The sequence below is a fragment of the Euwallacea similis genome, chromosome 1 (assembly GCF_039881205.1).
Source record: "Euwallacea similis isolate ESF13 chromosome 1, ESF131.1, whole genome shotgun sequence".
NCBI classification, from domain to species: domain Eukaryota; kingdom Metazoa; phylum Arthropoda; class Insecta; order Coleoptera; family Curculionidae; genus Euwallacea; species Euwallacea similis.
The window spans coordinates 971,751-995,648 of NC_089609.1; the positions used below are offsets into that span (position 1 = coordinate 971,751).

The 23,898-nt window shown below is 39.4% G+C and overlaps 3 protein-coding genes across 4 annotated transcripts in view; 1 reads left to right on the forward strand and 2 right to left on the reverse strand.

Moving 5' to 3' along the window:
- Positions 1-552: 552 nt before the first annotated feature.
- Positions 553-23,898, reverse strand: part of LOC136419977 (uncharacterized) — a 31,569-nt gene continuing 8,223 nt past the window's right edge. The window contains exons 1-6 of one of the 2 annotated variants that reach the window (XM_066406715.1): positions 19,471-19,700; positions 9,179-9,759; positions 3,948-4,073; positions 2,938-3,096; positions 2,523-2,882; positions 553-2,472 (exon numbers count right to left, since the gene is read on the reverse strand). In XM_066406715.1, the coding sequence (XP_066262812.1) occupies positions 2,104-2,472; positions 2,523-2,882; positions 2,938-3,096; positions 3,948-4,073; positions 9,179-9,337 (1,173 nt within the window). In that variant the 5' untranslated portion in view covers positions 9,338-9,759; positions 19,471-19,700 and the 3' untranslated portion in view covers positions 553-2,103. Of the gene's footprint in view, positions 2,473-2,522; positions 2,883-2,937; positions 3,097-3,947; positions 4,074-9,178; positions 9,760-11,117; positions 12,364-19,470; positions 19,701-23,898 lie in introns of those variants that run through there. The other variant, XM_066406630.1, reaches the window with a different exon arrangement.
- LOC136411978 (lipoyl amidotransferase LIPT1, mitochondrial-like) lies at positions 13,530-16,761 on the reverse strand. The gene is made up of 3 exons (XM_066394809.1): positions 16,689-16,761; positions 14,816-15,187; positions 13,530-14,756 (listed from the first exon to the last, which is right to left on the reverse strand). Exons 1-3 carry the CDS (start codon positions 16,724-16,726, stop codon positions 14,078-14,080), a joined length of 1,089 nt encoding a protein of 362 aa, XP_066250906.1. The 5' UTR covers positions 16,727-16,761; the 3' UTR covers positions 13,530-14,077.
- On the forward strand, positions 20,907-22,211 carry LOC136409143 (uncharacterized). Its single transcript, XM_066390474.1, has 2 exons — positions 20,907-21,314; positions 21,369-22,211. The coding sequence occupies exons 1-2, from the start codon at positions 20,936-20,938 to the stop codon at positions 21,719-21,721; spliced, it is 732 nt and encodes a 243-aa protein (XP_066246571.1). The 5' UTR covers positions 20,907-20,935; the 3' UTR covers positions 21,722-22,211.

Genomic DNA, 23,898 nt, shown 5'->3' on the forward strand with positions numbered 1-23,898 from the left:
ATGGATGAATTAGAATTGTTGGTTAGTCAATAGAAGGGCAATAATCAAGTTAAATTTGCAGAGAAAGATATGCACTGCATGAAATTGTAATTTTGCTTCATTATGCTTAGAGAGTTTTTTTAATGGGACATCTTTTGAATATTTCACAGATATTGATTGTTCCAGTGAAGAAAACGAATTTTCCTGCATGTAGTTCCATAACCATCTCTATTCTTTTTTGAGATATTGAGGCGTTCATGGACAGAAATTGCTTTATTCAGTTTAAAGGGCCAAACTTAAGAATTTTTTAACGGGACACTCTGTATATTTTTGAGATTGACCAAAGCTAGCTCTTAATTGATTACAACTAAAATGTAATATGTTCTTAGAGTAAAGAAAAATTCAACACAAGGAGATTTCTTGATTAAATGGTGAATAACTTTTTTTGGATTTTAATGGAGCCGGACCGGTGGAATCAGGTTCGCATTTTACCAGATCAACAATTTGAATGATATTTTAAGTAGTCCAGTTTTCAAGGGAATGTTAAACAAACAACAACGAGACCTTTAGCAACTCAAACTTTATTTCTCGATATGTACCCTTTAAAGTTAAATTTTATTCGTCTCGTCCCTGTTTATATCAATTATAACAAACATCCTACTAATAATAGTACAAAAGCTTTATTTCGGTCTCTATATGGAGATTCCCTTTTAAACGGCTCACTGAATTTGTTCAACTACTTACGTTTACGTGTATTTTATACAATATTATACTCTTCACTATTTATACGTTTATTTTATCACTAGATATTTCAAATGTAAAAACATCTTTTTTTTCGAATTGCTTTAACTTTTCGGATAAATATTTGTGGATTTGTTGAGCAAAAACGCAATCAAGGTACATTATTTCATGTTTTATAGATTCAAGCGTTTAGATTATATTGAAAAACATACGTAATCCTGTATAAAACTGAACGCAACAGTCCAAAATTTTTGAAATTAAATTGCAAAACTTGATAGGCTTGAAAGGAAATTAGAATTATATTAGGCCATATAAGCACTAGATTCAGCTTTATCAAGCGTCAGGTACCTATTTCAAAGTAATATAATATTTCACTTATTAAATATATCATATTGTATTAAAAACAACCGTTTCAGTGTGAATTAAGCGAGGTTTTTAGCTTTTGAATTCCAGGTACTACCGCGATATCGACAGATGGCTCTGCCACACGGCGGCCATTTTAAATAATTGTAGACACGTTAAACGTGACGCCGTTCGATTTTAAATAAATGCGTAATAAATCGCTTTGATTAAAGGTTTTTCCGATTTGATATTAGCTTTGGTAGGTACTATATCCCTTGTCAAATTTTGATTCATTTATTACTTACCTATTCTTCAGTTTCTCCCATGTAAATATAAAAGTATCTAAGAAACATAAACAGCGTAAAGTAGGAACCAAATCATTTAACAACACAGGCAAATGCCAAAAATAGTGAGTTTCACTACTGTTATCAATTCCATACAACTTTTAAATATACATTTTTAGTTTAGTGGTATGGGGCTTTGCTGGCTGGTGGTTTATGGGTGAATAAAATGAAAATGGCGTTCGGCCAGCATCTTGCGACGATGATTGCACTTATCTGGTCAAAATCCTCATCGTGATAATGGTGTTTTGAGGTTATGTTTACGCTCGCAGCGCCCTCTCATCGGTGCCGAATTTCCTAACAAAATTCCATCGCACAGGGCGTAACGAAGGGTAAAAAAAATATGGAAACCATCGAGTAATCTTGTGACGTTTCGGTTGATTCATTGGAAAATACTTCAAATCCAATTCACGTTTTTATCGCCGAAGGGCAAGAGGATTTTTGAAATGGCCAATATTAAGGAGTAGATCACAACAAAATCCGACACTTGCAGAATATTTCACGATGTTGCCAAAATGCCTGTCGAGGCTATTTTGATTGTTACCTGAGAAACAATCGAAATGGCTCCCAGTCGCCATTTCTCAACGCTTTTAAATTTCTTTATTCTCTAGCAAAGCCTTACACCTTCCTGACACTACAAAAAAAACTAAAGCGCGGCATTAAAAAACTCCTCCCTACTAATTAATTAATAATTATTATATTATTGTCCTAATTGCAGCGGACTCAAGACAATTCCGCTATGCTTATCACTAGGTGGTTTCCTCGGCTCCGTCTTCCCCGCCGCACTCTGCGTAGCACTACAAGGTTCACTACCCGTATCACTACAATGCTCTATCACCACTCGCAGCGTCTCCTCGTGGTGAGGGGGCGCACTCAACACGGGCTCACGCGGCCTGCTCAGTTTACTCGGTCGCGACTCTTTCTGCTCTGCCGTTATTAGGCCGTTGCTGTCGTTGCTCGAGACGCTCTCGACGTCGTAAGTGAGGTCCATGGTGGTCAGTTCGATCACGCTGTCCTCATGGGATTGTCTGCTCTGCTCCTCCGAGTCGGGCAGCGATGGAAGGTGGATCTAAATCTCCGAAATCAACCAACATGCAGCCGAAAAGTATGAAACCTTACCTGAGGAATACTTAACTTCCTAACTTCTTTCTCCAAGTTCAGAGAAGGCAACTCTTTAAATTCACTGGTACTAGTGCTGGGGAGGCTGTAGTTGGGCGGCACTATCGACACTTTTTTCCTGGTGTGCTTGTGCAATAGAGCGGTCTTATCCGCCGGCACAAAGTCCACCTGGTCGGCCATTTCCGGCGGATAACGAGGCACTAAACGACGTCTGCTGCTCCTATGGGCACAGTCCTTGAATTTCGTCCTGCTTCTGGACCGGAAACAGGTGGTCGGGCAGGCACAGAGAAGCACGCGAATCAAGCAGCACAGTAAGCCGGCCACTATCAACGTAGGCCCTATTAGTCTTAGCTCTAGAGTCTGCAAAAAATGTAACGCCGATCATAGTGTGAATTGAGGGTGTTCAGACGAATACCTTAAACCCTTTTTCTCCGGTACCCACGAAGAAAATCACACCTCCGATGGCAGTAGTACCCAGACCCACGTAGAGCAGGGCGTTGGCAGCTGCGCTTTGATGAAAGGCCACGTAGTCGTCATCTTCGTCGGAAGCGCCACCGTACGTTGTATCGTGGATCTATTGTTATGCCAGCATTAATACATGTACTTTTGATAGTAAGCACCTTTTTAAATGACACACTGTAGTGCAAAAACGTTTATCACAATCATTTAGATGCCAGTCATCAGAACTATGCAACCAATAATACCATTTCTAGTTTGACAACTCTGATATGTTTTGTGTGACATTTTCTTTGACTGTCTTCTATAACTTAGGATAACACCCGTCAGGTGTCTCTGCTGCATACAAATTACGCTTTATAAATATTAACGATTCGGGAGGTTTGCAGCAGGTCAATGCGTTATACACCTATCCACGTCTTCTTGATACACAAAGCGGCTTATGGAAAATGTATGAGGATTGTATTCGAACAGGGAATTTCATGCAATTTGAATTCTCTACGCCTTTATTTATTTATTAGTTCGCGGTGCGGATTAAATTTTACCTCTGGGCACCATCTGTAAATTATTTTAAGAGAACTATAAACTTGCACATTTGATGGTATATTTCGAAGAGCTTGGGCTTTCCGGTTGTACCTGAAATAATTCCAATTTCTTAATTTTATTTTATTTTTTTCATAATATCTAGAAAAAACGCAAAATTTGCTGTAAGAAGAGCCTTTGAAGGCCTTAAAGAAAAGTTATTCTGTTTCAAAATGGCCGTCGTATTTTGAGATGCTTCGGCCATCTTCGATTTTGAATACAGTGGTTACACTATTTTCTAAATACGCCAAGTTTCGCTTAGAGTGGAGAGCGCAGCTCTTATCAAGTGTAACAAAATGGCTGCCGAAAGACGCTCGTCACTTGTTGCAGTTTTTGACATTAGCGATCATTTTGAACAAACTACACTCATTTGTTTCTTCACTTTACCCGATTTCTCTTCATCCATCGATGATGCGCTTCGGTTTGTTTGATGCGGTGTTGCCGCGCCTCCTCGGAGAGCGAACAGCGCCTTCCCCGTTCCCGTTCCTGCCATGCTGTCCTGCCTTGCGAACACTGTGAAAATAGCGCGGTTTTAGAACCGGTACCTTCTTAATTTGTGACTGCAATATAATATCGTAATAGAAAAATGCAGACGCTATTAGAGAGGTCAGCAAAGGCGAAAAGTTATAGTGGTCAACCCTGACCGGTTGCGTGTCCGCCTAATGCCGCCGGTCACGGAAGTTATGATTTCGGTTTTTTTTCGGACGAACGGTGTTTTACTTGTAATTAAAACTCTGTGGATAAGTGGCGAAATGGGCGTTTTTTTTCTATGGGTTCAATTAATTTTATGTCACCCCAAAGTTGATGCTGAATATTGCAGCAAAAATTATATTAAATGGGATATACAACACTGCAAGGTGCAGTCAAATTTGTTTGTACGTTCGGAAATGATGGCACTTTAGAGGTGACTCATAAAACACGTCGATTCATTTGGGGCGGCTAGCAGTCTATAAAGCGCCCGTTTTAAGGTTGATTTCAATTGGCATTTTTTTATTATGAAATTTTCCATCTACATTAGAATATGAAATTCAAAGAGAACTTGGCCGAATTCTGTAAAAGCAAATTGACACGTGGTTTTACAATAATACGTCACAGGGGAGTGAGGTTTTCGGTTAAGGCTTTGAAAACAAAACAATAACGCTTCCGTTGTCAGTATTAATGGCGTTTTTGCGTTTCCTCCCATTTCGCTCGCGAAAATTATCGGATTTCGACTGAAAATGTGGGAAAAATTTGGGAAAGTTCGTGCAGGGTGCAAGCTTAATTAATTAGAAACGTAATGAGTGTTCATACGGGATTGTATCGGGTTGAAAACAAGTAAAAATCTCGCTTCTAAAATTCGGTTTTATTTGACAATACCAGGAATGTCGTGGCAGTTGCGTTCAGGTCTCCGAAGTTGCACGACCGACGAGCAGCATACTCGGATATAGCACTCGAATTGAGTGTAAGTAAAATATGCGGCTGTCGAGAAAGAAAAAGTCTCATAGACGGACGTGCGACCGCACAGTGCAGTGCGTGCTGTGTCGAAAATAAACCATAAATCAAGTTTTACCTTGTGTTGAAACTCTTTCCTTCTCTAAATGCCCTTAAATCTCGTTTATGTTATGAAAAATACAATTTTCAATTTGCGCAAAATTCTACCAATTTCCTGCATGCTGGTTGGGGATATTGCCGAAAAGCAATTGCGGAGCGTCCTCCGGGGGGAATAATACTAAGCAAAAACATGCAGTATCATTCAGAAATACACTCTGTAAGTGCAAATGCATAAATCTAGAAAGAAACCAATCAAATCCTTTGAAAAACATAAAAATCGTTGTGTGGTGGAACGATTTGTTCATAGATGGCGGCACGCTTTTTTCACAAAATATTCTGGATTTAGTCGGAAAATCTACTTCACACGAACCATTTTTTCTTACCTTTTTACAATATGTACGTAAAATTATGATGTCAGCTTATCGTGACCCAGTTCGGCACTTTATACATCCACTTTGTCGATGTATTTCCAAACATTCACGCAAAATTTACAAGCTCAATTATATCTATAACACGACCGCTTTCCGGCACCTTCTACAGAATTCGTTTTATTTATGCCCAATGAAAGAATTAATTTTGTTGATTTAGGCAATTAAAAGAAACGGGTTAATTGGCTGGGACGACATTGGGAATAGAGTGCCCTTAGGAGTTTCCCCTAGATCAATATACTAGAGTATCAATCTATCGGGTCATAAAGGGGCTTTATTGCCAATTAAGAGCGGCAGATCAATAATAATTTAACACTGCAACACACTTTAGGACACGCATATGTGAAGTTTTGATGCTTGTGACACGAGCGAAATTTTCATATAATACAAAAAAACCTTAATAATCACAAAAAGAAAAAACATAAAAGAAGATATTTCGTCTTTAGACTGTCGGCCATTTTGTAGACTCAGCACGAGGTTTCAAGAATTTCAAAATGGCCGATAGTTGTTCCTATTTGTCTGCATCGGCTGCTGTTGTCTGCTAATCGTCTTTGCTTCACATGAAACGTGACAGCGTTGATCGTGCACAAACATGGGAATATATTATAAAATGGCCGGCAGGCTGCTGAAGTAAATACGCTATGTTGAATTCGCTTATCTAAAATGGCGATCATTTTTCTGAAGAGCGGAAGTTAAGCAATAAAAAATTTTCGCCTTTGGCTTCTCTGTTTCCCATCTAATGCAAGAGTGAGAATTCCAAATTGGACGCTCTGAGGCGGATTACCCATCCCAGTCTCGGATTAGCACAACGGAACATTTCAGTTGCTACTTAATGTTTTATTTTTTCTGGATGAAGAATTTTAGCGGTTTTGACGAAAAATTCATGCTGTTAAGAAAAACTCCCGTTTCGGCCCTGTTTTAGTGTCGCATAGACGATATAAAAGCTCGTTGAACGACATCAGCTTTTAACGATCTTAAAACCAAGTATATTCCCCAAATAAATCCCTTTTAAGAGGGCGCGGTTAAACGCTATGAAATTTCTTTAAACGACCGGGAAAGAAAATATTGTGTTACACCACCGGCCTTGACACCCCCCTCGCCACATTAAAACCACCATATATTTGAGTATTTTTTTAATTAAAACCGAAATTTAATAAAGTTGTTTTTCCCTCGGGAAGAGAATAACGCTAAATATGCACTGGAATGGGGCCGTTGCGGCCCACGTTTCGAGTATTTCCCATGCACTTCGAGAGGCATCCGAGGAAAAAACACGTAATCAATATCCGACTGTGTGTCATGGCAAAATAAAAGTTTAATTAAGATGCAGTTTGGTCGAAATGAAAAGGGGCGACTTTAAAAAATGCACTTTTCTGTCGGGGATGTTTGCGCAATCAATCTTGGTGCAGTTTCGCCGCTGTCACTTCTCGTAAATAGGAAAAGGAAACACAATGCGAAGCAATTTGCATTTTTGCCTCGATGGCGGAAATGAATTACAAAAAATTGTCAAAAAATTAAATTGTGTATTTATACCTTTCTGCTCCCGATGGATGGGTGGTTAAAATGCACATGCACAACCTGAAGCGTCCTAAATAATCGAAATCAAAGATAATGAGAATGCAAATCCCCGACACTTGAAAGTGCGCGATTGGCTCGAATAATTGAAACGGGAATGTGAATATTACGCTGCAATTGTTGTTTATGGGCAAATGGGGCTTCACTCCTGGAAACACGGTTTTAACGTGAGTGATTGTGCCACCAAAAACGATTATCTTAACCACGGGCGACAATCAATATTTGCCTCCATGTGTGAAATATCCGCGTTCAAATTGAAATGTGTAAGGCCGGCGGGAAAGAGCTTAATTTTCCCGGCAATTTAGGGTCCACCCTTCCATCTCTACATAAAAAACTCTCCTCCTTAGACCCTTTACATCAAAATTGGCCAAGGCCCTTTTTTCCCAGTTAATGCTATGCATAATAAACCCTAATTTGGTTTCACAATTTCCCTGGAAATACTTCTCGTCAAAAGCATACAATCTCTTATGAAAGGCGAAGCCCGCAATTTCGTTCACGTGTGCGTATGTGACGATGTTTCGGCTTTGAAATCGAACTCCATTACAGAGATGGGAAGAAATGTAATTTGCAAGTCTGGATGTTTTATTGACGCCAGAACTTTGGAGCAGAAAATAAACGAGTTGCCATAAGGCAACAGAGCGAACGGTTGACTAAAGGCGCAATTAAGGAGTTTTTCTTGCGACCTGGATGAGCCCCAATTCAGGTCAAAATACGCAAATTCGGCCACACACGCAAAATTCACTAAAACTTGGAAATTTATTTGGCATCAAAAACTCCATTAATTAAATTAAAATACATAAACATGATGAAGTTAAATTGATTCGAGCGTGTTTCAAAAAGGGCTTCACTATCAAAACAGCATCAGCCTTCCTCGTTGCCCTCACTGATAAACTGCTACAGCCATTTTGCTCCTCATTTCGTTAGCTCTGCGGGGGTATTCAGAGTACCTTTTCTCCTTGTCTAATTCATTAGCTGAGATGGAAGCATAATGGCGGCTATTGTAGTCATAAGATGATCGTTAATGGCGTCCGGTCTTTTATGTACTGATAAGCACGCAAACGATATTTCCTCATGAGTGTGTGGCGATATTCGAAGATGAACTTCAGTACAAAGATGGGAAGAAATATTATATGCAAAACTGGATGTTCTGTTGACGGCAGAGCTGTGGAGAAGCAAATAAGCGAGTTTTCATGAAGGTAGCGATGTGAACAGAGACCGCTGACTCAAAACGCAATTAAAGCCATTTTTTTACGAACTGGGCGAGCCTCAATTAAGGCGAGAATACACTTTAGGCTTGTACAATGACGAGTTTATATAAAGAAATAAGACACGTCCAAGTCCGAATCCTTCGATTCAATTTTCCCAAAATTTTACGTGTTTTTCCAATTTTTCTTTTTTCCGAGAAATACATTGCTTTTTAATCGAGTAATTTTCCCAAATTTTTTATCCTCTATATACGGGGCGCCCCACATTGTGGAGCAAACTGTATAACCAACGCAACATTACTTACATGACTTAATCAAACGTGCATTTGCTATAGTTTCTGACATCCCAAGGTGAGCTTTCTACGTAGGCCACTCTGTACAAGTAGCTAATAAATGCTGTTTTCTAAGAATATCAAATAATATAAACTCAACTTTGAATAAAGTCTCGCACATGTATCGCATTCCCACAGTTCGTATTGCAATTTTTCATGCCGCAGTTATTTTTATATTCGTACATATCGATTTTAGCGTGGGTTAATCACCACGATATGGGGCAATAAAACCTGATGAGATCATGAATTTCAACACAGTAATTTAAAAATGCATTGCCCCTGTAATTTGTTAATTTAAATCCAAGCGGTCAGTTCAGTACCTTTCTGTATCATTAGCAAAACGAATTGCCCTCGAACGGAAAAATCATACTCGCGGTCTTTTCGATAACCCGGAGAGTCCTAAAATGCGCAAGTCCTTCACTTGCAGGAACTTCCAATTTGGCGCATGGGTAGATAATTCTGAGGAACGCTCTCTTTCAAATTCATGGGTGCTTTCGACACGTTCTCTAACTTTGTGGTCAATTCCCTAATGTCTTTGACCTCTAACTTACCTCGAACCCTGGCGGATACTGCGGGAAAGGTCCAATCTCCCTGGTGGCCACGTGACTGGGCAAATCGTGCCGGCCTTTCCTGTATTTTTTCCTGCGAAGACGCTGTTTCTCCCTGATCAGTAAGGCGGCCTGCATACCCGCTGCGGCTGCTGTGCTCATGCAGTACTACCCGAACCCGCCCTCATCCTACTCGCCCCACTATTCGAGCGAATAATTCGTGAACACCTATCACTACTACCGCCAACCGAGCAATCTCTGATTTAGGCAAGGAACGAACCATATCAAAAAATACTACATACTTGTATATGAGGATATAGTAGAGTAAATAGGTATATAATATATATAGATTATGTATTATTAGTGTTGGTCGCCGGGCAAAATAAGCTCAGAAAATAGTGTAGATAAGCTTGATATGTGTGTCCTCAGTAAAAAATTTAAGTCTGATGGCCCCTAGTTGTCTCTTAGTCGATCTAAGCTCGTGTCGGATTCATCCTGGATCAAAACTGCTGTTCATTTTCAGTAGATTTTGATTTTTTCCGTTTATAAAGCACCAAAGTCCAAATTACTCATTTTCTCGATATCTAAACCGGTATAAAAGCCAATGCAAAATTGAGGAAAAAATGGAAATAATGCGCAGCGTCCGCATTCAAAATGGTACCTTTGACAGCCGGTCTTTTAACGTTAAGATGGCTTCTTTTTGCGACAGCCGACGCCAAGATGGCTGCTCGATCATTATAACCTTAAATATTCCTGAAGTAACATGAATGGAATATGTAGTGTATAAAATAATATGTGAATGTAAATAAAGTTTGCAATCGATACTTATGACATCTCTGCACTACCTAACAATAAAGAGGTGGCATAATATATATTTAAATCGATGGAAAGAGTTATTCATATTTAATATACCCATGGGTTGCAATGTCAATTACAACATAATGGAATATTGAGTTCACGACATAACTTCCCCTCCCTCATCCTATAGGAGTTTGTGACAGTGAGAATGAAACTTTTCGCTCAAGCAACGTCGCCAAAAATTTCATTATTACCCTCACATGTTCCTAAAGAATCAGGCCCCTGGCAGAGCTCACACACGATCTGCGACATCTTTACGACTTTCCCCCTAGCGAATACTTATCGGAATATCGCTGGTGTTCGTGTGTTGCAGTCGTAATCGTAAAGGTCTTACTATCACAATGGTAAATCTCCTCTGAATCTGTTATTTCTTGTTAAGCGGCCTAATAGGAACGAATACTGTATTGTGGCGCTAAATTAACAGTATGGTGCAAGAAAATAACCGGTTAAAAGTAACAGTTTTTGGCGGTTATTTTGAGGCACTTGTATTAAAATTTTGAGCAAAATGGCCCCCAGACATTGACAGCTTTGTGCGGCCATTTTAGACACCCAAGCGTTCTAATCAAAATGGTGGAATCTACTACATAATCGAGTATATTTACAAAAGGCTACCTCTCTGGCACCTGAAAATACTGAACTTTTTCCGTAAAAATGCCGACCGCAATTCATCAACATTAGGCCGGCCTCGATGACATTTTTCGATGACCTTTCTGTCAATAAACAGCGATAAATGCGGTTTTTGTGAACGTGACCCGAATAATGCCACCCCTTCCATTCTGGCCGCGTTTCGGATTTTCCTTCGTTTTCATTTAAATTACGGCCATGTTTGCGACCTTTGTCCCAAGATTAGAATCTATGTAATAAACGCTATGTGAATTTAATTGTCTACATCGTTTTCCCAAATTTGAATGGTTAATTTCGACATTGTCTACATCATCTACATGAAGAGAGAGAATAAAATTTAGTTGTTAATCCCTTGAGACTGAACATTTTCTGGATTTCTGCCTACATCTCTCCACATATGAGTTTAAGGACACATTTTCTTTATTGTAATAGTTAAATTCGCAACGTTTTAATTTCCTACCTCCGAGAAGGGATAATCCAAACTGCCGAACACATCCTTTTCCTCCAAATAGTACTGTGTCTGTGGCTCCCACTGCTTATCCTTAATTTCGAAGTTGCAAATGTGATTGCAACGATCCAACACATCCTCCTCCCTCTTCCCAACCTCCTCCACTTGTCTGACGAAACTGCACCTCCTCTCCAACTTGCCGTCCTCCGGCACGAAAATCTGGGGCAGTTGAGGCGGCGACAACTGAGTCTCCACATGGTTCTCCTGCACCAGAGTAGAGGGCGAGAGGGGTAATTGGTGTAAGTGATGGGTGGATGCGCGCAGCGGTTGGACAGGAATACAAATGGAAGGACTTTCATGAATGCGAGCTTTGGGATGCGGATCTTTGAGGTAGTTCGAGGTGCTGTGACGTCTTTCGTTCTGCGCGGGAGGTCGCAGGACACCTCGCTCTACTCGGGACAAGCGCGGAGCGGCAACAGTATCGGTGGTGTAGTTGTGAAAATGCTTCGCGTGAGGGGGTTTGGGAGTGAGGTCTTTGGCGGCTTTTAGTTGCTTAGTTTTCTGTAGGCGCTGTTTCTGGCGAGCTTGACGGCTGGCGAGTGAAGCGCCCCCTGCGGCCGCATACATAGTTTTAATGGCGGTGTTACCACCGATGAAGGAGAGAGCTGAGAGCTACGAGTCTACGTTGATTGCTTTGGGTTGCTTTTGATTATGAGGCCCGATTAATTGTACGAGTAAAAATTGACCCTACGGAAGCGTTTTTTACTTATAATAGGAAACAAATTCTTGATTGTACTGGCTGCCATTCGTCCCTAGTCGTTCTGAAATTTAAGCTTGACTTTGGTGAATTTCACCGCCTTCTTGCTTATGCTTATTGAAATCTCACTCGGGCTATTTTTTAACATGTTCGCTACAAAAGACATTTGGTAACAAATCGGATTTTAAAAAAATCACTCTGCCAAAAACTCTCAACAACGTTAACAACAGACAGCTAAATATATTGTCTTCTCTTTTGCTTGTAACTAGTTTAAATTAAACACGAAAATATTGCTCTTTTTGCCTCTCAACGGTCCTATCTAGCAGCCGAAAAGCTAAGCTTAATTATATTGCTTTGAACGTTAGAATTTTTAATAATCTAAAGTCGAATTTCATTGGCATGGGAATGCGAGTCTTGAAAGGGGATTCGGAAATGGAAAGCTCAAGATTTTTATGGAAATTCGTTTAGGGTTTAAGGACGGGAATATTCATGGAAATGGTGCTGAAAATAACAATGAGACAGCACTGTTTTGTGTAGAAATTGAAGAAAACTACCCAACGGGAGCCTATATAAGCATGCAAAAATCCAGAAAACTCTTCATTTACAACGTCACAGAAAACACGTTAAAAGAGCCTTAACTAATCCTAACGCCTCCCCAGGGCGTTCGGACATTGTTCGAGGGCGTAGAGATATAGATTCGGTGTACAGGGATCATATTTAAACTGCCATCGCTGTCCCTTTTGACGGTGGCTCAACCAACAAACTTTTTTCGGCAATCTGGAGTTTCATTTGCTCTCAGCTCGACACGATCAGTTACGCATTTGCTGCTTCTGCTAATGCATTCACTCTGACACGTTTCATCCCTCAGAAAATAGCAAATCATCCCTTCTGAACTGAAATTACACTTTTTTAAATTAAAATTTATTACCTCCATTAACTTGGGTTTCTGTTGATTTCTTTCGTGTCCAGACACCCGTTCACCTGTTCGGTTCCTGCGAGAATCGCGAAATATCAACGATAAATCAAGGGGCTCTGCCTCGAAGTAAACTGTAATTTATTCATCAAATTCTCAGCAGTCCTGCCCTGATTTATTTATGAGACGAAAACTTCGACTCAATAAATTATTCCTTTAAACTTGTATAAGATTCTCTAACGACTTTCAGTCCGGCAGAGCGGGGAAGGAAAGTTAAATGTACAGGGTGTTTCCTAAATACTCGGCAATTCAAGTAAAAAGTACGGGAATATTGCTTGGGATAAAAACAAGGGAAGGGTCGTACAAATGTACACCCGGGATCGTTTCAGTTCCGAAATACAGGGTGTTGAAGTTTAGGAAAAAATTGCGTAAATATCGAGGGGCGTTCAAGAATTTCAGTGGCAGACCCATTGTCGAAATTTTACACGAAAACAGTAGCGTCCAGTACGTTTTAGAAGTTGAGAATGGCGTATCTAGATAATGTAGACAATGTAGATAACTGAACAAATACATCAAATAATATCAGACGCTTTACGGTACTTCAAACGAAAAACAAATGACAAAAACCCACAAGAGATTTTTCTTAATCTCTCTCTGGTCGTTGATCGCAAAAGAGCCAAAAATCCTCCCCGTTAGTAAAATTTTTCGTATTGAGACTCACATACGGACTTGTTACGGGCGATATCTAAAAAGAAACGTTTTCTTTTGTGGAAGTTTCAGACGTATTGTCCAAACGAAATGGTGGAGCTTGGCCTAGAACGGGATTAAATTGTCGTCTTTTGAGCTTTGTTTGACTGCGCTCGTCAGCCCGCTTGTAATTTTCCATTCTTCTTTAAACGCACTAACAATAGTGCGGGATAACGATGTTGTTAACAGCCGGGAAATTGGCAAATTACCCTACAGGAAGTTGGAAACAAAAACAGTGGACTTTATTCGGTAAAATTTACTTCGGAACACGTGCAGTTAAAGAAGGCATTAAAACAGACGTGATTAGAATGCGTTTTTGGATATTTTCCCTTCGTTACCGACATAATTATACGGCCTCATTTTTCCGCTCTAGAAGGGTCGAATCCAATAAATCCCGCCATCGGGGCCGGAAATAAGGAATCAAAATTTGTCAATACCCCACTGTTTGACCTACTGCCCTTTAGCATTCGCGCAAATTGCGCCTCCAACCCCTGGCTCAGCCTGCTTTTACCCCCGGCACGCAAAAACACCTATACGATAAATTACACAATTTGTTCATCTAACTGAAATCAAACTTCTGCAGTTTTCGCAGCTTTTCAACTCTGAAACTACCATATCGAACTCGTCCAGCAACTCCTTACTGAAAGCCCGATCTATAAAGTTCGCGAACAATCCTTCTAATTGCAGTAGATTCTCCTTTTGAACGCTCCATTGCACCCCCTCACTTTCCAAACCACAATCCCGGCCCCGGCCCTTTTCTACAGTCAAGAAGGCGCTAGCCGCACCAAACAAATCTCGGAAAATAGTAAAATTAGGGGTTCGATGAAATCGCCACTGATCACTCATAAAAGTTTCTGTAATTTTTCCCACCCCTGGGAACAAACCCTCATCCGTGGGGTCCACAAATTCAACCCCAATATGGCTAGACTTCAAGTAAACAGATATAACGGCATCCATGACTAAATCCACTGAGACATCGACATCACAATCTTCCTTTAAATTCTTGATTTTTGACCTTACAGACAGTGAGGCATTAGTTTTCACCCTCTTCCCCAGAATGTTCCTCAAAGCCAAGCTCATATGGTCTTTATTGGCATTCACCAAAAGAGTGCAGTGGTGATAAGCATTGGTGCGTCCCAACTTTGAAGCCGTCCCTGAGATTTTTGAGTTGTCAATGCACAAATCTTCCCTTTTGTTGATCTCCGCCTCAACCCCAAACGCCCCCTTCAAAGCTCTGCAAATATCACCACACTTCAATCAAGGCAATCTCCCATCTCAAACATCTTCTCCTACCTCGCAATCACCTCCAAATTCTTTTTCCGACAGTACTGCCCTCTCCCAGTGAAAAAAGTCAAATTTAAGTTCTCCAAGTCGTGATAAACAGTACCCCCACCGCTGTTGCGCCTAGCTAATTTGGCCCCTATTAGCGGCAACGCCGCAAAATTGCTCTCCAACCAAGGGTTTTGGTGGCGACCAATCACAACACAGGGTCCATTGCGCCAAAGCATCAGCAAGTGGTGGTGAGAGAAATCGCGGTTGGTGTACAGCCAATCCTCAAGGGCGAGATTGGTGAAAATGTCGGTGCTTTTGGATATGTATACCGATTTGGCAACGTCGGAGCGAGTGCCTAGGAGGCGGTGGAGGAGTTTCATAGTGGGGGACCGTCTGGAAAGAAGAGTGGGGCTTATTTTTATTTGAAATGATTTTGTAAGTGTAAGTAAAATGTGGGAAAACGATGTAATCTGATCTTCTATCGAGCTCTGTATGGAGATCCAGAGTGTCCTATGGTTTTGTTAAATATTATGTGGGAAATAGAAACAGACGAAGACATTACTGATGTTTTTTAGAAAAAATATCTGACTGCTGTAATAAAATTCGCACACCCCTACCCGCCGAGGCTTTTTCTTCAGTTCTCAGTGATTTTTCGGAAAATGGACCTTTCACGATTTTTCTAAGGAAAAGCCGATTTATGCACGCAGAATTTCAAAGGTTTGGGCGGTTTTTCCAAACAAACAATTCGTGGATAATAGTCAGGAACGTAATCTCCCAACCAAAAATGAACTAATCACGTAACTCATTTAAGATCGGTGTACTCCGAACCTTTATTCTTCTTTGCATCTTCCATGTTTGTCAAACATTCTTTATAAAATAAAGACAGTGAATACCATCCAGACGGCCGTAAAAAACATTTGAACATCCCACCGTGCTGGCGCCATTTTTCCCAATTGTCATGTCGGCAAGCAACTTCGCTTACCTTTCCGTTAAATTTTCGTGATTTTTCGGGAAATAAACTTTTCAATAGTGGACATTTGCGATGAAGTAAAGTGGAATATTTAGTGCGTAATCAAGTGCAGTTTAATTAGGTTAAAGCAGAAACTTTCCTGATCAAATTGTATCGTTTTGGTGAGCGTGTCGCTAGGAAGAGGACCAAGAGAGATCCTGCTACTTTTGGAGATGATTTTTCTCAAAATTTCAGGTTAGTCTTGGTGCTATTTTACTGATAAGTGTGCATTTTAAACGCGCAAAGCTTTACGTAAAATTTACAAAATTAGCGGCACTCATTGCAGCAGGCTTTGACTGTATATTTGCCAAAGCAACTGGACAACAATAACAACGCTGTTGCCAATGTAGTAATGACGTGTTTTTTGACCTCTAAATTTGCAATAATAATGAAATTAGCGATAAATACCACTAAAATCGCATTAATGCGCCATTCTGCAGATCTAAATTCATAAATTACCCGGAAAACGCCCCCGATTTTGCCCCTATAGTCCGTGGTTAATTTATGAGTTCTACCTGGTTCTCAGAGAATAGTTAGATTGTGGCAGTTGAATAATATTGAATGCTATTGTTACTGAAGACCGGAGCAGCGATACAATATAGGACACCAACGGATATTCACATATAAAACCTTTAATATTCATGTAAAAGGGCCAGAATTCAACGTTACATTTTACTTTATTCTTTAACGATTCTAAAATCACTGGCAAAACGTCCTAAGAGTGTCGAAAGGGTACTGCAAATTTTATATCTAACTTTGAGGTTATATCGAGAAAAACGTAAACATAAAATGAAAATGAATTTAAATTTACTGTACAAAGCTCGGAAGGTTTCCATTGCCATTTATACGATCAATTATTAGTGTAAGACATTCAAAAGCACTTACAAAATACGTTTTTGTAACATTTTAAAAGCAACAACCATAATTAATCATGTTTACTAAATTAACGATCTAAACGCCACCTACCACAAAATTCAAACACTCCTAAATGCTAAAATAAAATAGGGGTTTTCACATGTGTGATATAGATTTGTGAAGCCTCAACCTATTACTCATGTAGTTCTATTTACTCTATTAGCTTTACTTGAGCGTAAGCCGCTTTTAATTTGATTCAAAAACTGCTTAAGGGAGTTAATAAACATAAACTACGATATAAAACTATTCCCTCTCGTTTACTAGCGACTCAAATGGGTTGACGTCTGGGAGTAAAAAAAGCACGCCCCGAGATTAAATCCACTTAACCCCCATCCTTGCAAAGTGGGGCAATCAAATTTTCACAAGTGCCTTAATAAAGAGGTGCCCCGCTGCTAACTTCAAGAGCCCTCCGACTGATAAATACAAATGGGCAAAGGAGCAACATACGTGCGAGCTCCTCTAAAATTTATGACGTCATTTCAACGAAAGGTGTCTGACGTCACGGGCTCATTGAGGGTGTAATTGAATATGTTTGGAGGTTGGATGGGGACCAACTCAAACAACGATTAGCTCCTACTCGATTTAGGCGCACGGTGGAGACATCCGAGGCTACTTTAGCACCAGGAGCATTAATCAAAAAACGAGCTTTTAAGGACGAAAACTTTTGTGCGGAACTTCGTATCGGGTCTGATAGCTTTTAGGCATGTAAAATAAGTGGTGACTTGCATATGAAATGAGGAGATTCTAAAGAGGGTACTTTTGGTTAAATCGGGTTAATTTTCCTGAGAGTTGGTTACGGTTTTTCGCAAGCATAACATCGATATTGTCCACATGATCTACAAGTCTGTACAGGGATCTATTAACAATGTGCAATCACAAGAGAAATTAATTACGTATTAAAGTATGTATGCTGCCTTTCGACACAAATGATTTATATTCCTAAAATAGCGTTTATCAGAACTAAAGTTATGAAGTTAACCTCGTTAATCAATACGGTTCCGTGCAATTATAATTCAAAATTATGGGTTATGGCAAGGTTTTGATTCTATACATTTATGCCCTAACAACATAATTCAGAGATGAAGGACTTCTGTGTGGCAACTCCCACTCCTGCAAGTGTCTATCAGGAGACCAACAAAATGACCAACGTAAAATTTGTCTTGTCAGCGATTTCGTTGCTCTCCAATCCAATCAAAATTGCGTAGTAAAATTCGATGGAAACACGATTTCCTCAATTTCCCTAAAAGGAAATTAATTCGTTTTTACTTCCTTCATTTATCGATAAAAATCGGTAGTTCCGATGTAAACTACTGAGAAAAATAGTCGCCCATTTAATTGTTGTGTGTTGCATTTTTTGTTTTTGATTTCGTGAAATGTTGAAAATATGTTTCTATTTTAAGTCAGTCTACGGCACTGATTCTGCTAGAAATGATCTCTTAGACAAAATTATTTTGTTTAAATGAGATGAGGTATTTCTTAGATACAGGATAAATAAATGAAAGTAAAAATTAAAAAATTGACATTAGAATGACAGTTTTGTGATGACCATAGCTATGTGTTGCAAACTAATGATTTTGCATAGCACGTTTCTTTAATGTCTGTCAACGATTCTAGAAAAAACGGCCTTTCAGAATTTTTTTAGTCGCGAAATCGGCGTGTCTGAAATACGAGTTCTTAAAAATGCCTGAAAATGTGCCGTTTCCACTATTTTTGTGAACACTTTATTTCACCTCTACCACCCCAGTGAGGTAAATTTGCAAATTCCACCTTAAACAGAAGTAAAGTGGGGTAATTTAGCTTCCATCGTCATCGCTTCGTTTCCAATAAGCCTGGTAAATTGAACGATTAATCAAATGAGGAGAGCAATATCTGATACTTGTTGCTTATTTCGATTGCTGCCGTAGCTCCGCTCAGCTAAGTAAGCTGTTACAATCGAGAAGCTACATTTTTAATCGTCCATCATCGAGCGAAACTCGGGATCTGTTTATTTTGTTTGTCTGCCTCGATTAATCGCAGTTTCTGATGGATTTAGCTGAGATTTTTAAACTTGAGTTTCTAATGACGTAATCAATTCATATAACCGCGTAAATAGTATCGGCATGAATTATGTGAAAAATAATAGATCGTTATTTTGGGAAATTCTGCTCTTTCATTTTGGGTTCTAAATGGCCTAGAAAATGGTAAACAGTAGCGAGGTGTAACCTCCAATTTGGAGGTTGTGACTATAAAATGTGTATTCGCGAAGTTTTCGAATATTCGCGAGAGGTTAAATAATGACAAATACAGTACACAATGTAAACGCTGCCGAGAATGTGGGTGTTGTTGAAAGAATGATAATGATTTTTAATGTTTTGGAAAAACTCTCTTTTGCCGTCTTTTCTTCGGGATTCGAAAAGAGTAGACAATGTAATCAACGATGATACATCCCCTAACAATTCTCATCGGTAAAATTTGTTACATCGGTCGAAAATTTATCCCTTATGAAACCCTTATCCGGCGTTTGCTTCCCAATTAGACAATGTAGACAATGTTGAAATAAAGTAGTTGTTCCTTACAGTACTTTAAGAGCAAGGAATATTTCAAGTTCAAACCTACATAAGGCTGTGCAAAGTAGCTTTCTAACAAGACCTGTTGCAGCTTTCACTCTAATTTTATCTACAACTTTGCATTGGCTTTTCGCTATAAAAAAAAAAAAAACTTAAAAGAATGTCTCTGTTCTTTAGGCTTTGGTCGTTTTTGATTTCTCTCAAACCTTCATTTTTCCCAACAAATTCCCCGTTTCTGCCACTAAAACCGAACCCACACCACACATGAACACAAAAACGGGCAACAAGTGAAAATCGGGTTTCCTCTACGTCACGAACGAAAAACCCGGAAAACTACTGCGGACAAACTTAGGGCGAGAGAAAATATGGCAAAAAATAACCAGGAAAGTGCGGGGGGTTGTTTTTCAGCCGTCCGAGCCCCGTTTCCGACTGAATTTTCACAGGCATTCCCGGTGCCGAAGGGCCGTCCGAGGCGTCCCGGACTTGGCCGAACGGTCGCGAATCAGTTTTTCCGATATCTACAGGTGGATTGCATGATGGCACACATACACGTATAGATGAAATGGGAGTTGGGGGATGGTTTTTGTGAGCGCGGAGATTGACTGATAGCGGCGCTTTTTTGGAGATGAATAAGCGGTTGTGACCGACATGGAAGTTTACCTGGAAAGATAAACCAGAGGAAATGTGATATGTAGGATTCTGGATGAGGAGAAAGAAACTATAAACTGAAAGAAAAGTTTACGCCGACGAAATTTTCCTGTTTAGAGGGACGTTTTATAAAGAAGGCAGTATGCTGATACATAAAAAAAAAAATCAAGACTTCACTACCAAAATTAGAAATTGTCTACGTTAGATACCTCATTCAAACTTTTTGTTCAAAGGAATTACAGGATTGCATCAATTTCGATAATTGGAAAATTACAAGAAGACGAGGCCAGTTTGTCGATAATTATCTACCTCCATTGAACGAATGTCACAAGAGGCAACGCTGAGGAGATATTTGATATTTCCGCGTTGAACTTTGGAAAATTAAAGAGCGAAAGAAACTGAAGCATGATGGGGTGGTACGACGTGTGCTTATACGGTGGGTGGAAAGAGTCAATAATTATATTCTAGGCGAGTGGATATTGTCTCTAAAATCCCCACAGTAATTCGGACATCCATTTGGGCTAATGAGAATTTTATGGTCCTCAAAGAAATGGAAATAAAAAGCCGAGTGTCGTTATGTTAATTCTCTTTTAAATTCCCAGGCACTAATGCGATACCTATAACATCATTCAATAGAAATGCTTATCAAAATTATTTGATGTGAGAATAAGTGTATAATCCTTTTGATAAGTAAATAATTATCCTTGATAGATCGGTAACTATGAAAATCTATAAATCGTCAGTTTTACCATCGAGGGAGATACCATGCAACCTAATTGAGTCCCCATTCATTTGTACATACCTTATTACACACCAATCTAAATCTGCTTTGAAATATTTGTCAAGCATCTCAATGTAATGAAAACTTAAAACCAACAAATATAGTGCGAAATCCAAGTACCTAATTAATTATTACAACATAAGATAATAAAACTTATATGGTGCCCTCCTTTTTAAACCGGTCACCTGATTGGTCGCAACTCCTCAAAGTACCAACAACTGCCAACCCTAGTTGGCGGTGCAATGGATTCACTCCTTTGGTGGCTCGTTCTCATCGCTCTTATCATCGTAATCACTGTTTTGTCACTATATCTGTGCTGTAGTGTACTCAGTGGCATTTTCAAGATCAGGGCGAACATACGAACAGACGTTGAGGACCTCACCAACATCACCAGCTATCACAACAACGACAAAATATTATTTGTGAATGAGTTTTACTGTATCGCCGGTGGACCATTGGAGGAGGCCAAGCCCTCGAAGTTCACTAAGTTGCGCAAAGCGTCCCTTTTGATGGACATACACGAAGACAGTTCTAGTTTTAGAGGTGCTTATAGTGTTGAGAACATAATGACTGAGAGGAGGGGCAGTGAGTTGCAGCGGAGGTGTAGCATAGTTACTGAAGGTACTCCACTACATCATATCAAACATCAATAAACTAAACGTTTATTTTCCAAAGCAATGAGAAGAAACAGTATGGCCAACATCCCACACACCCTAACCCTAATGTCAGAAACTCAGGTAACTCAAAGCACTGAAACTCTGGACGCAATAGATCCGGCCATCGTCGAGTGCCTCCAGAAGATCGATGATATTGAGGAACAGGCCTACAAAATCGATTACGAAATCGGGTATTTTATCGGTGGAGAGGGGCGCAATTTGAGATTTTACGAGATCAACAACAGATTAATCATGCTTAGTTTAGCTTTGACCGCTGTGGGAGCCAGCACTGAAGATTTAAGAAAGAGGAAGAAGGAGGTTCTGAGTTTTGTTAATCAATGCAAAGAGCGGTTGAGTAATAAGGCGAATTGATGATGTAATTTTGGTTTGTAAGTGTCTTAATGGGAATTTGTGAGTTTTAGTAAGAGAATGCTCAGATGATTAATAATGAGTTATCTCTAATTTTGCATTATTGTTTCACAAAACTCAAAGGAATTCGCTTGATGAAAGTGTTTATTTTATACGTCTTATCGATGTTTAAACTTAATGCAAGATTAGCTTATCATTTCAGTAAGTGCTTAAGAAATTTATTCGCAATTTTTTGCTGCTGGCAAGTTACAATCTTTTGCGAGCATGTTGCGAAAATCTGTTTGAGAATTAATACCCAAAAAAAATTCAAAACAATGTCGGGTAAACGGGATCAAAACATTCCCTAAACTAAAATAAAAGCATTTAAACCCTGGTGATTTGAGCATCAATATCCTCGAAGTGAATAAAAAAGAAAAACTTTACATGAAAATATCAATTAAGGAAGTTTAATTAATTTAACGATTTTCGTTTATTCAATGTGTTATCCCAATAAAATCTATCAGTGTTTGTACAACGAAAATATGCTAAAACTCCCTTCACTCAATCTACAATCGCCTAATTGAAATTACGTATCATCATCATCATTGCCTTGTTCGAGGATTAGCATCTGCCCACTGTATATGCAGGGAAGGAGGCTTTCTCTGAGCAACGGGCACAGTGCCCTATTTTCGCCCGCACAGAACCCAACATCTTTTCGTACATATTTTTTTGAGACACCTCGTATTTCATACTACTCTGATTTTTAAACGCCTGTAATAAACTGGAAAATTTCAGTTTAAGTTAGTTCGAACAGGCCAAAGTGTTTCAAAATCGATATCGATGCAAAAACGCTATTATAAAAGCGACATACCGCTTCCCATGACTTTCCCAACTCCAATTGTCGACTTAGGTCAGTTTCGAATTATTAATCATCCCCATAATTGGCCACGTGAAGAAGCCGAGCTGATCAATATTTAAAAACTTGGCCAACTTTAAACGTAGATTTAAAAATTCCATTATGATGATAATCCCGAAGCAGTCAATGACACCTAGCAGCAGAACTACAAACCCTATTATCGATAATGTCCTTTCAAGGCCCGGGCACAACCAAATCGATAAACCCAGAACTATCGAAACACTGGAGTTGTACGTTTGATTGATCGATCTCAAGTCCAGTGGAAAATACAATCCGCTAGATGTCGATGCTCCTCAACTGGAGTGTTTCAGTTGAGTTTTTGAAGACTCATTATTGGAAATATGGAAACACGTGAGCCGAGGAAAATGAGGGCGTATTTTAATTAAAGTGATTGTATGGAAATCGGTCTGTAACGAAAAACCGGAGAGAATGGTAATTAACAAAGCAGAAAATCGATTAAAGAGGCTCTCTGTGTTGTTCATTAACATCCGCATTGGCTCTATTTATTGTTTAACTCCCTTAATAAAATCGCCCGAAGGTTTCCAATTAAATTTACGGCCTGAGATCGATAGATTTGGCCATTCAACAGCACAATCGAAGAAGAGGAAAAAGTTCGAGTTTTGCCTATAATTGATAATGTGGAGAATTGAAACCAGAGAAAAACGAAGCCTTCAAGGTGTAGGAAGAATGAGGCGTTTTGAAAACACGTCATTAATCGTTCCTTAGTTCAGAGGAGGAAAATCGCCATTTCATCGAACCTTCATGCTTTTTTCTAAAATTTTATTTACGATTTACGACACGATATAAATCTCTACAAGCAGAAAACTTTTTCGTTTCATTTTCTCTAAATGGGGAGTAAATTCCAGAGACTTAGGGCCGAATTGCCTGGACATGTGGATATTTCTTTTAAGTCGCTGTCTTGGACGCTTTGTAGTCGATTAATCTTGGTCTGTACTCTTGACCCACATCACTCTAAATACTCTCAAAATCCTGTTAAAAATAAAACATAAACAAATATGGCGTGACGCCTAAAAGGCCACCTCAAAGTTTACTGCACCCACCGCTATCGTATATATGATACAAATCGCCATATTATACGAACTTCCACTGAGGGCAGCACGCAAAAACCGCCGTTAAATCGAGAAGAATTTCTATTTTTGTATGTTTAGTGCATGTCTGGAATTAGCAATGTCTTAAAATGAACCATAAAATCGTCTGAAGATGGCGGACAAGTTAAGAAGATGACGAACTTGCTTATCAACGTTTTGAAATGACCGCGAAGTCT

Bases quoted from the DNA above. Each gene is read 5' to 3' on its own strand.
- LOC136409143 (XM_066390474.1), top strand. From the start codon at position 20,936: ATGGATTCACTCCTTTGGTGGCTCGTTCTCATCGCTCTTATCATCGTA. The intron at 21,315-21,368 runs GTACTCCACTAC...TATTTTCCAAAG, and splicing joins GTGTAGCATAGTTACTGAAG to CAATGAGAAGAAACAGTATG.
- LOC136411978 (XM_066394809.1), bottom strand. From the start codon at position 16,726: ATGGTTGTTGCTTTTAAAATGTTACAAAAACGTATTTT. The intron at 15,188-16,688 runs GTAAGTGCTTTT...TCTTCTTTCCAG, and splicing joins ATGTTACAAAAACGTATTTT to ACGGTCCCCCACTATGAAAC. The intron at 14,757-14,815 runs GTAGGAGAAGAT...TGATATTTGCAG, and splicing joins AATTTGGAGGTGATTGCGAG to AGCTTTGAAGGGGGCGTTTG.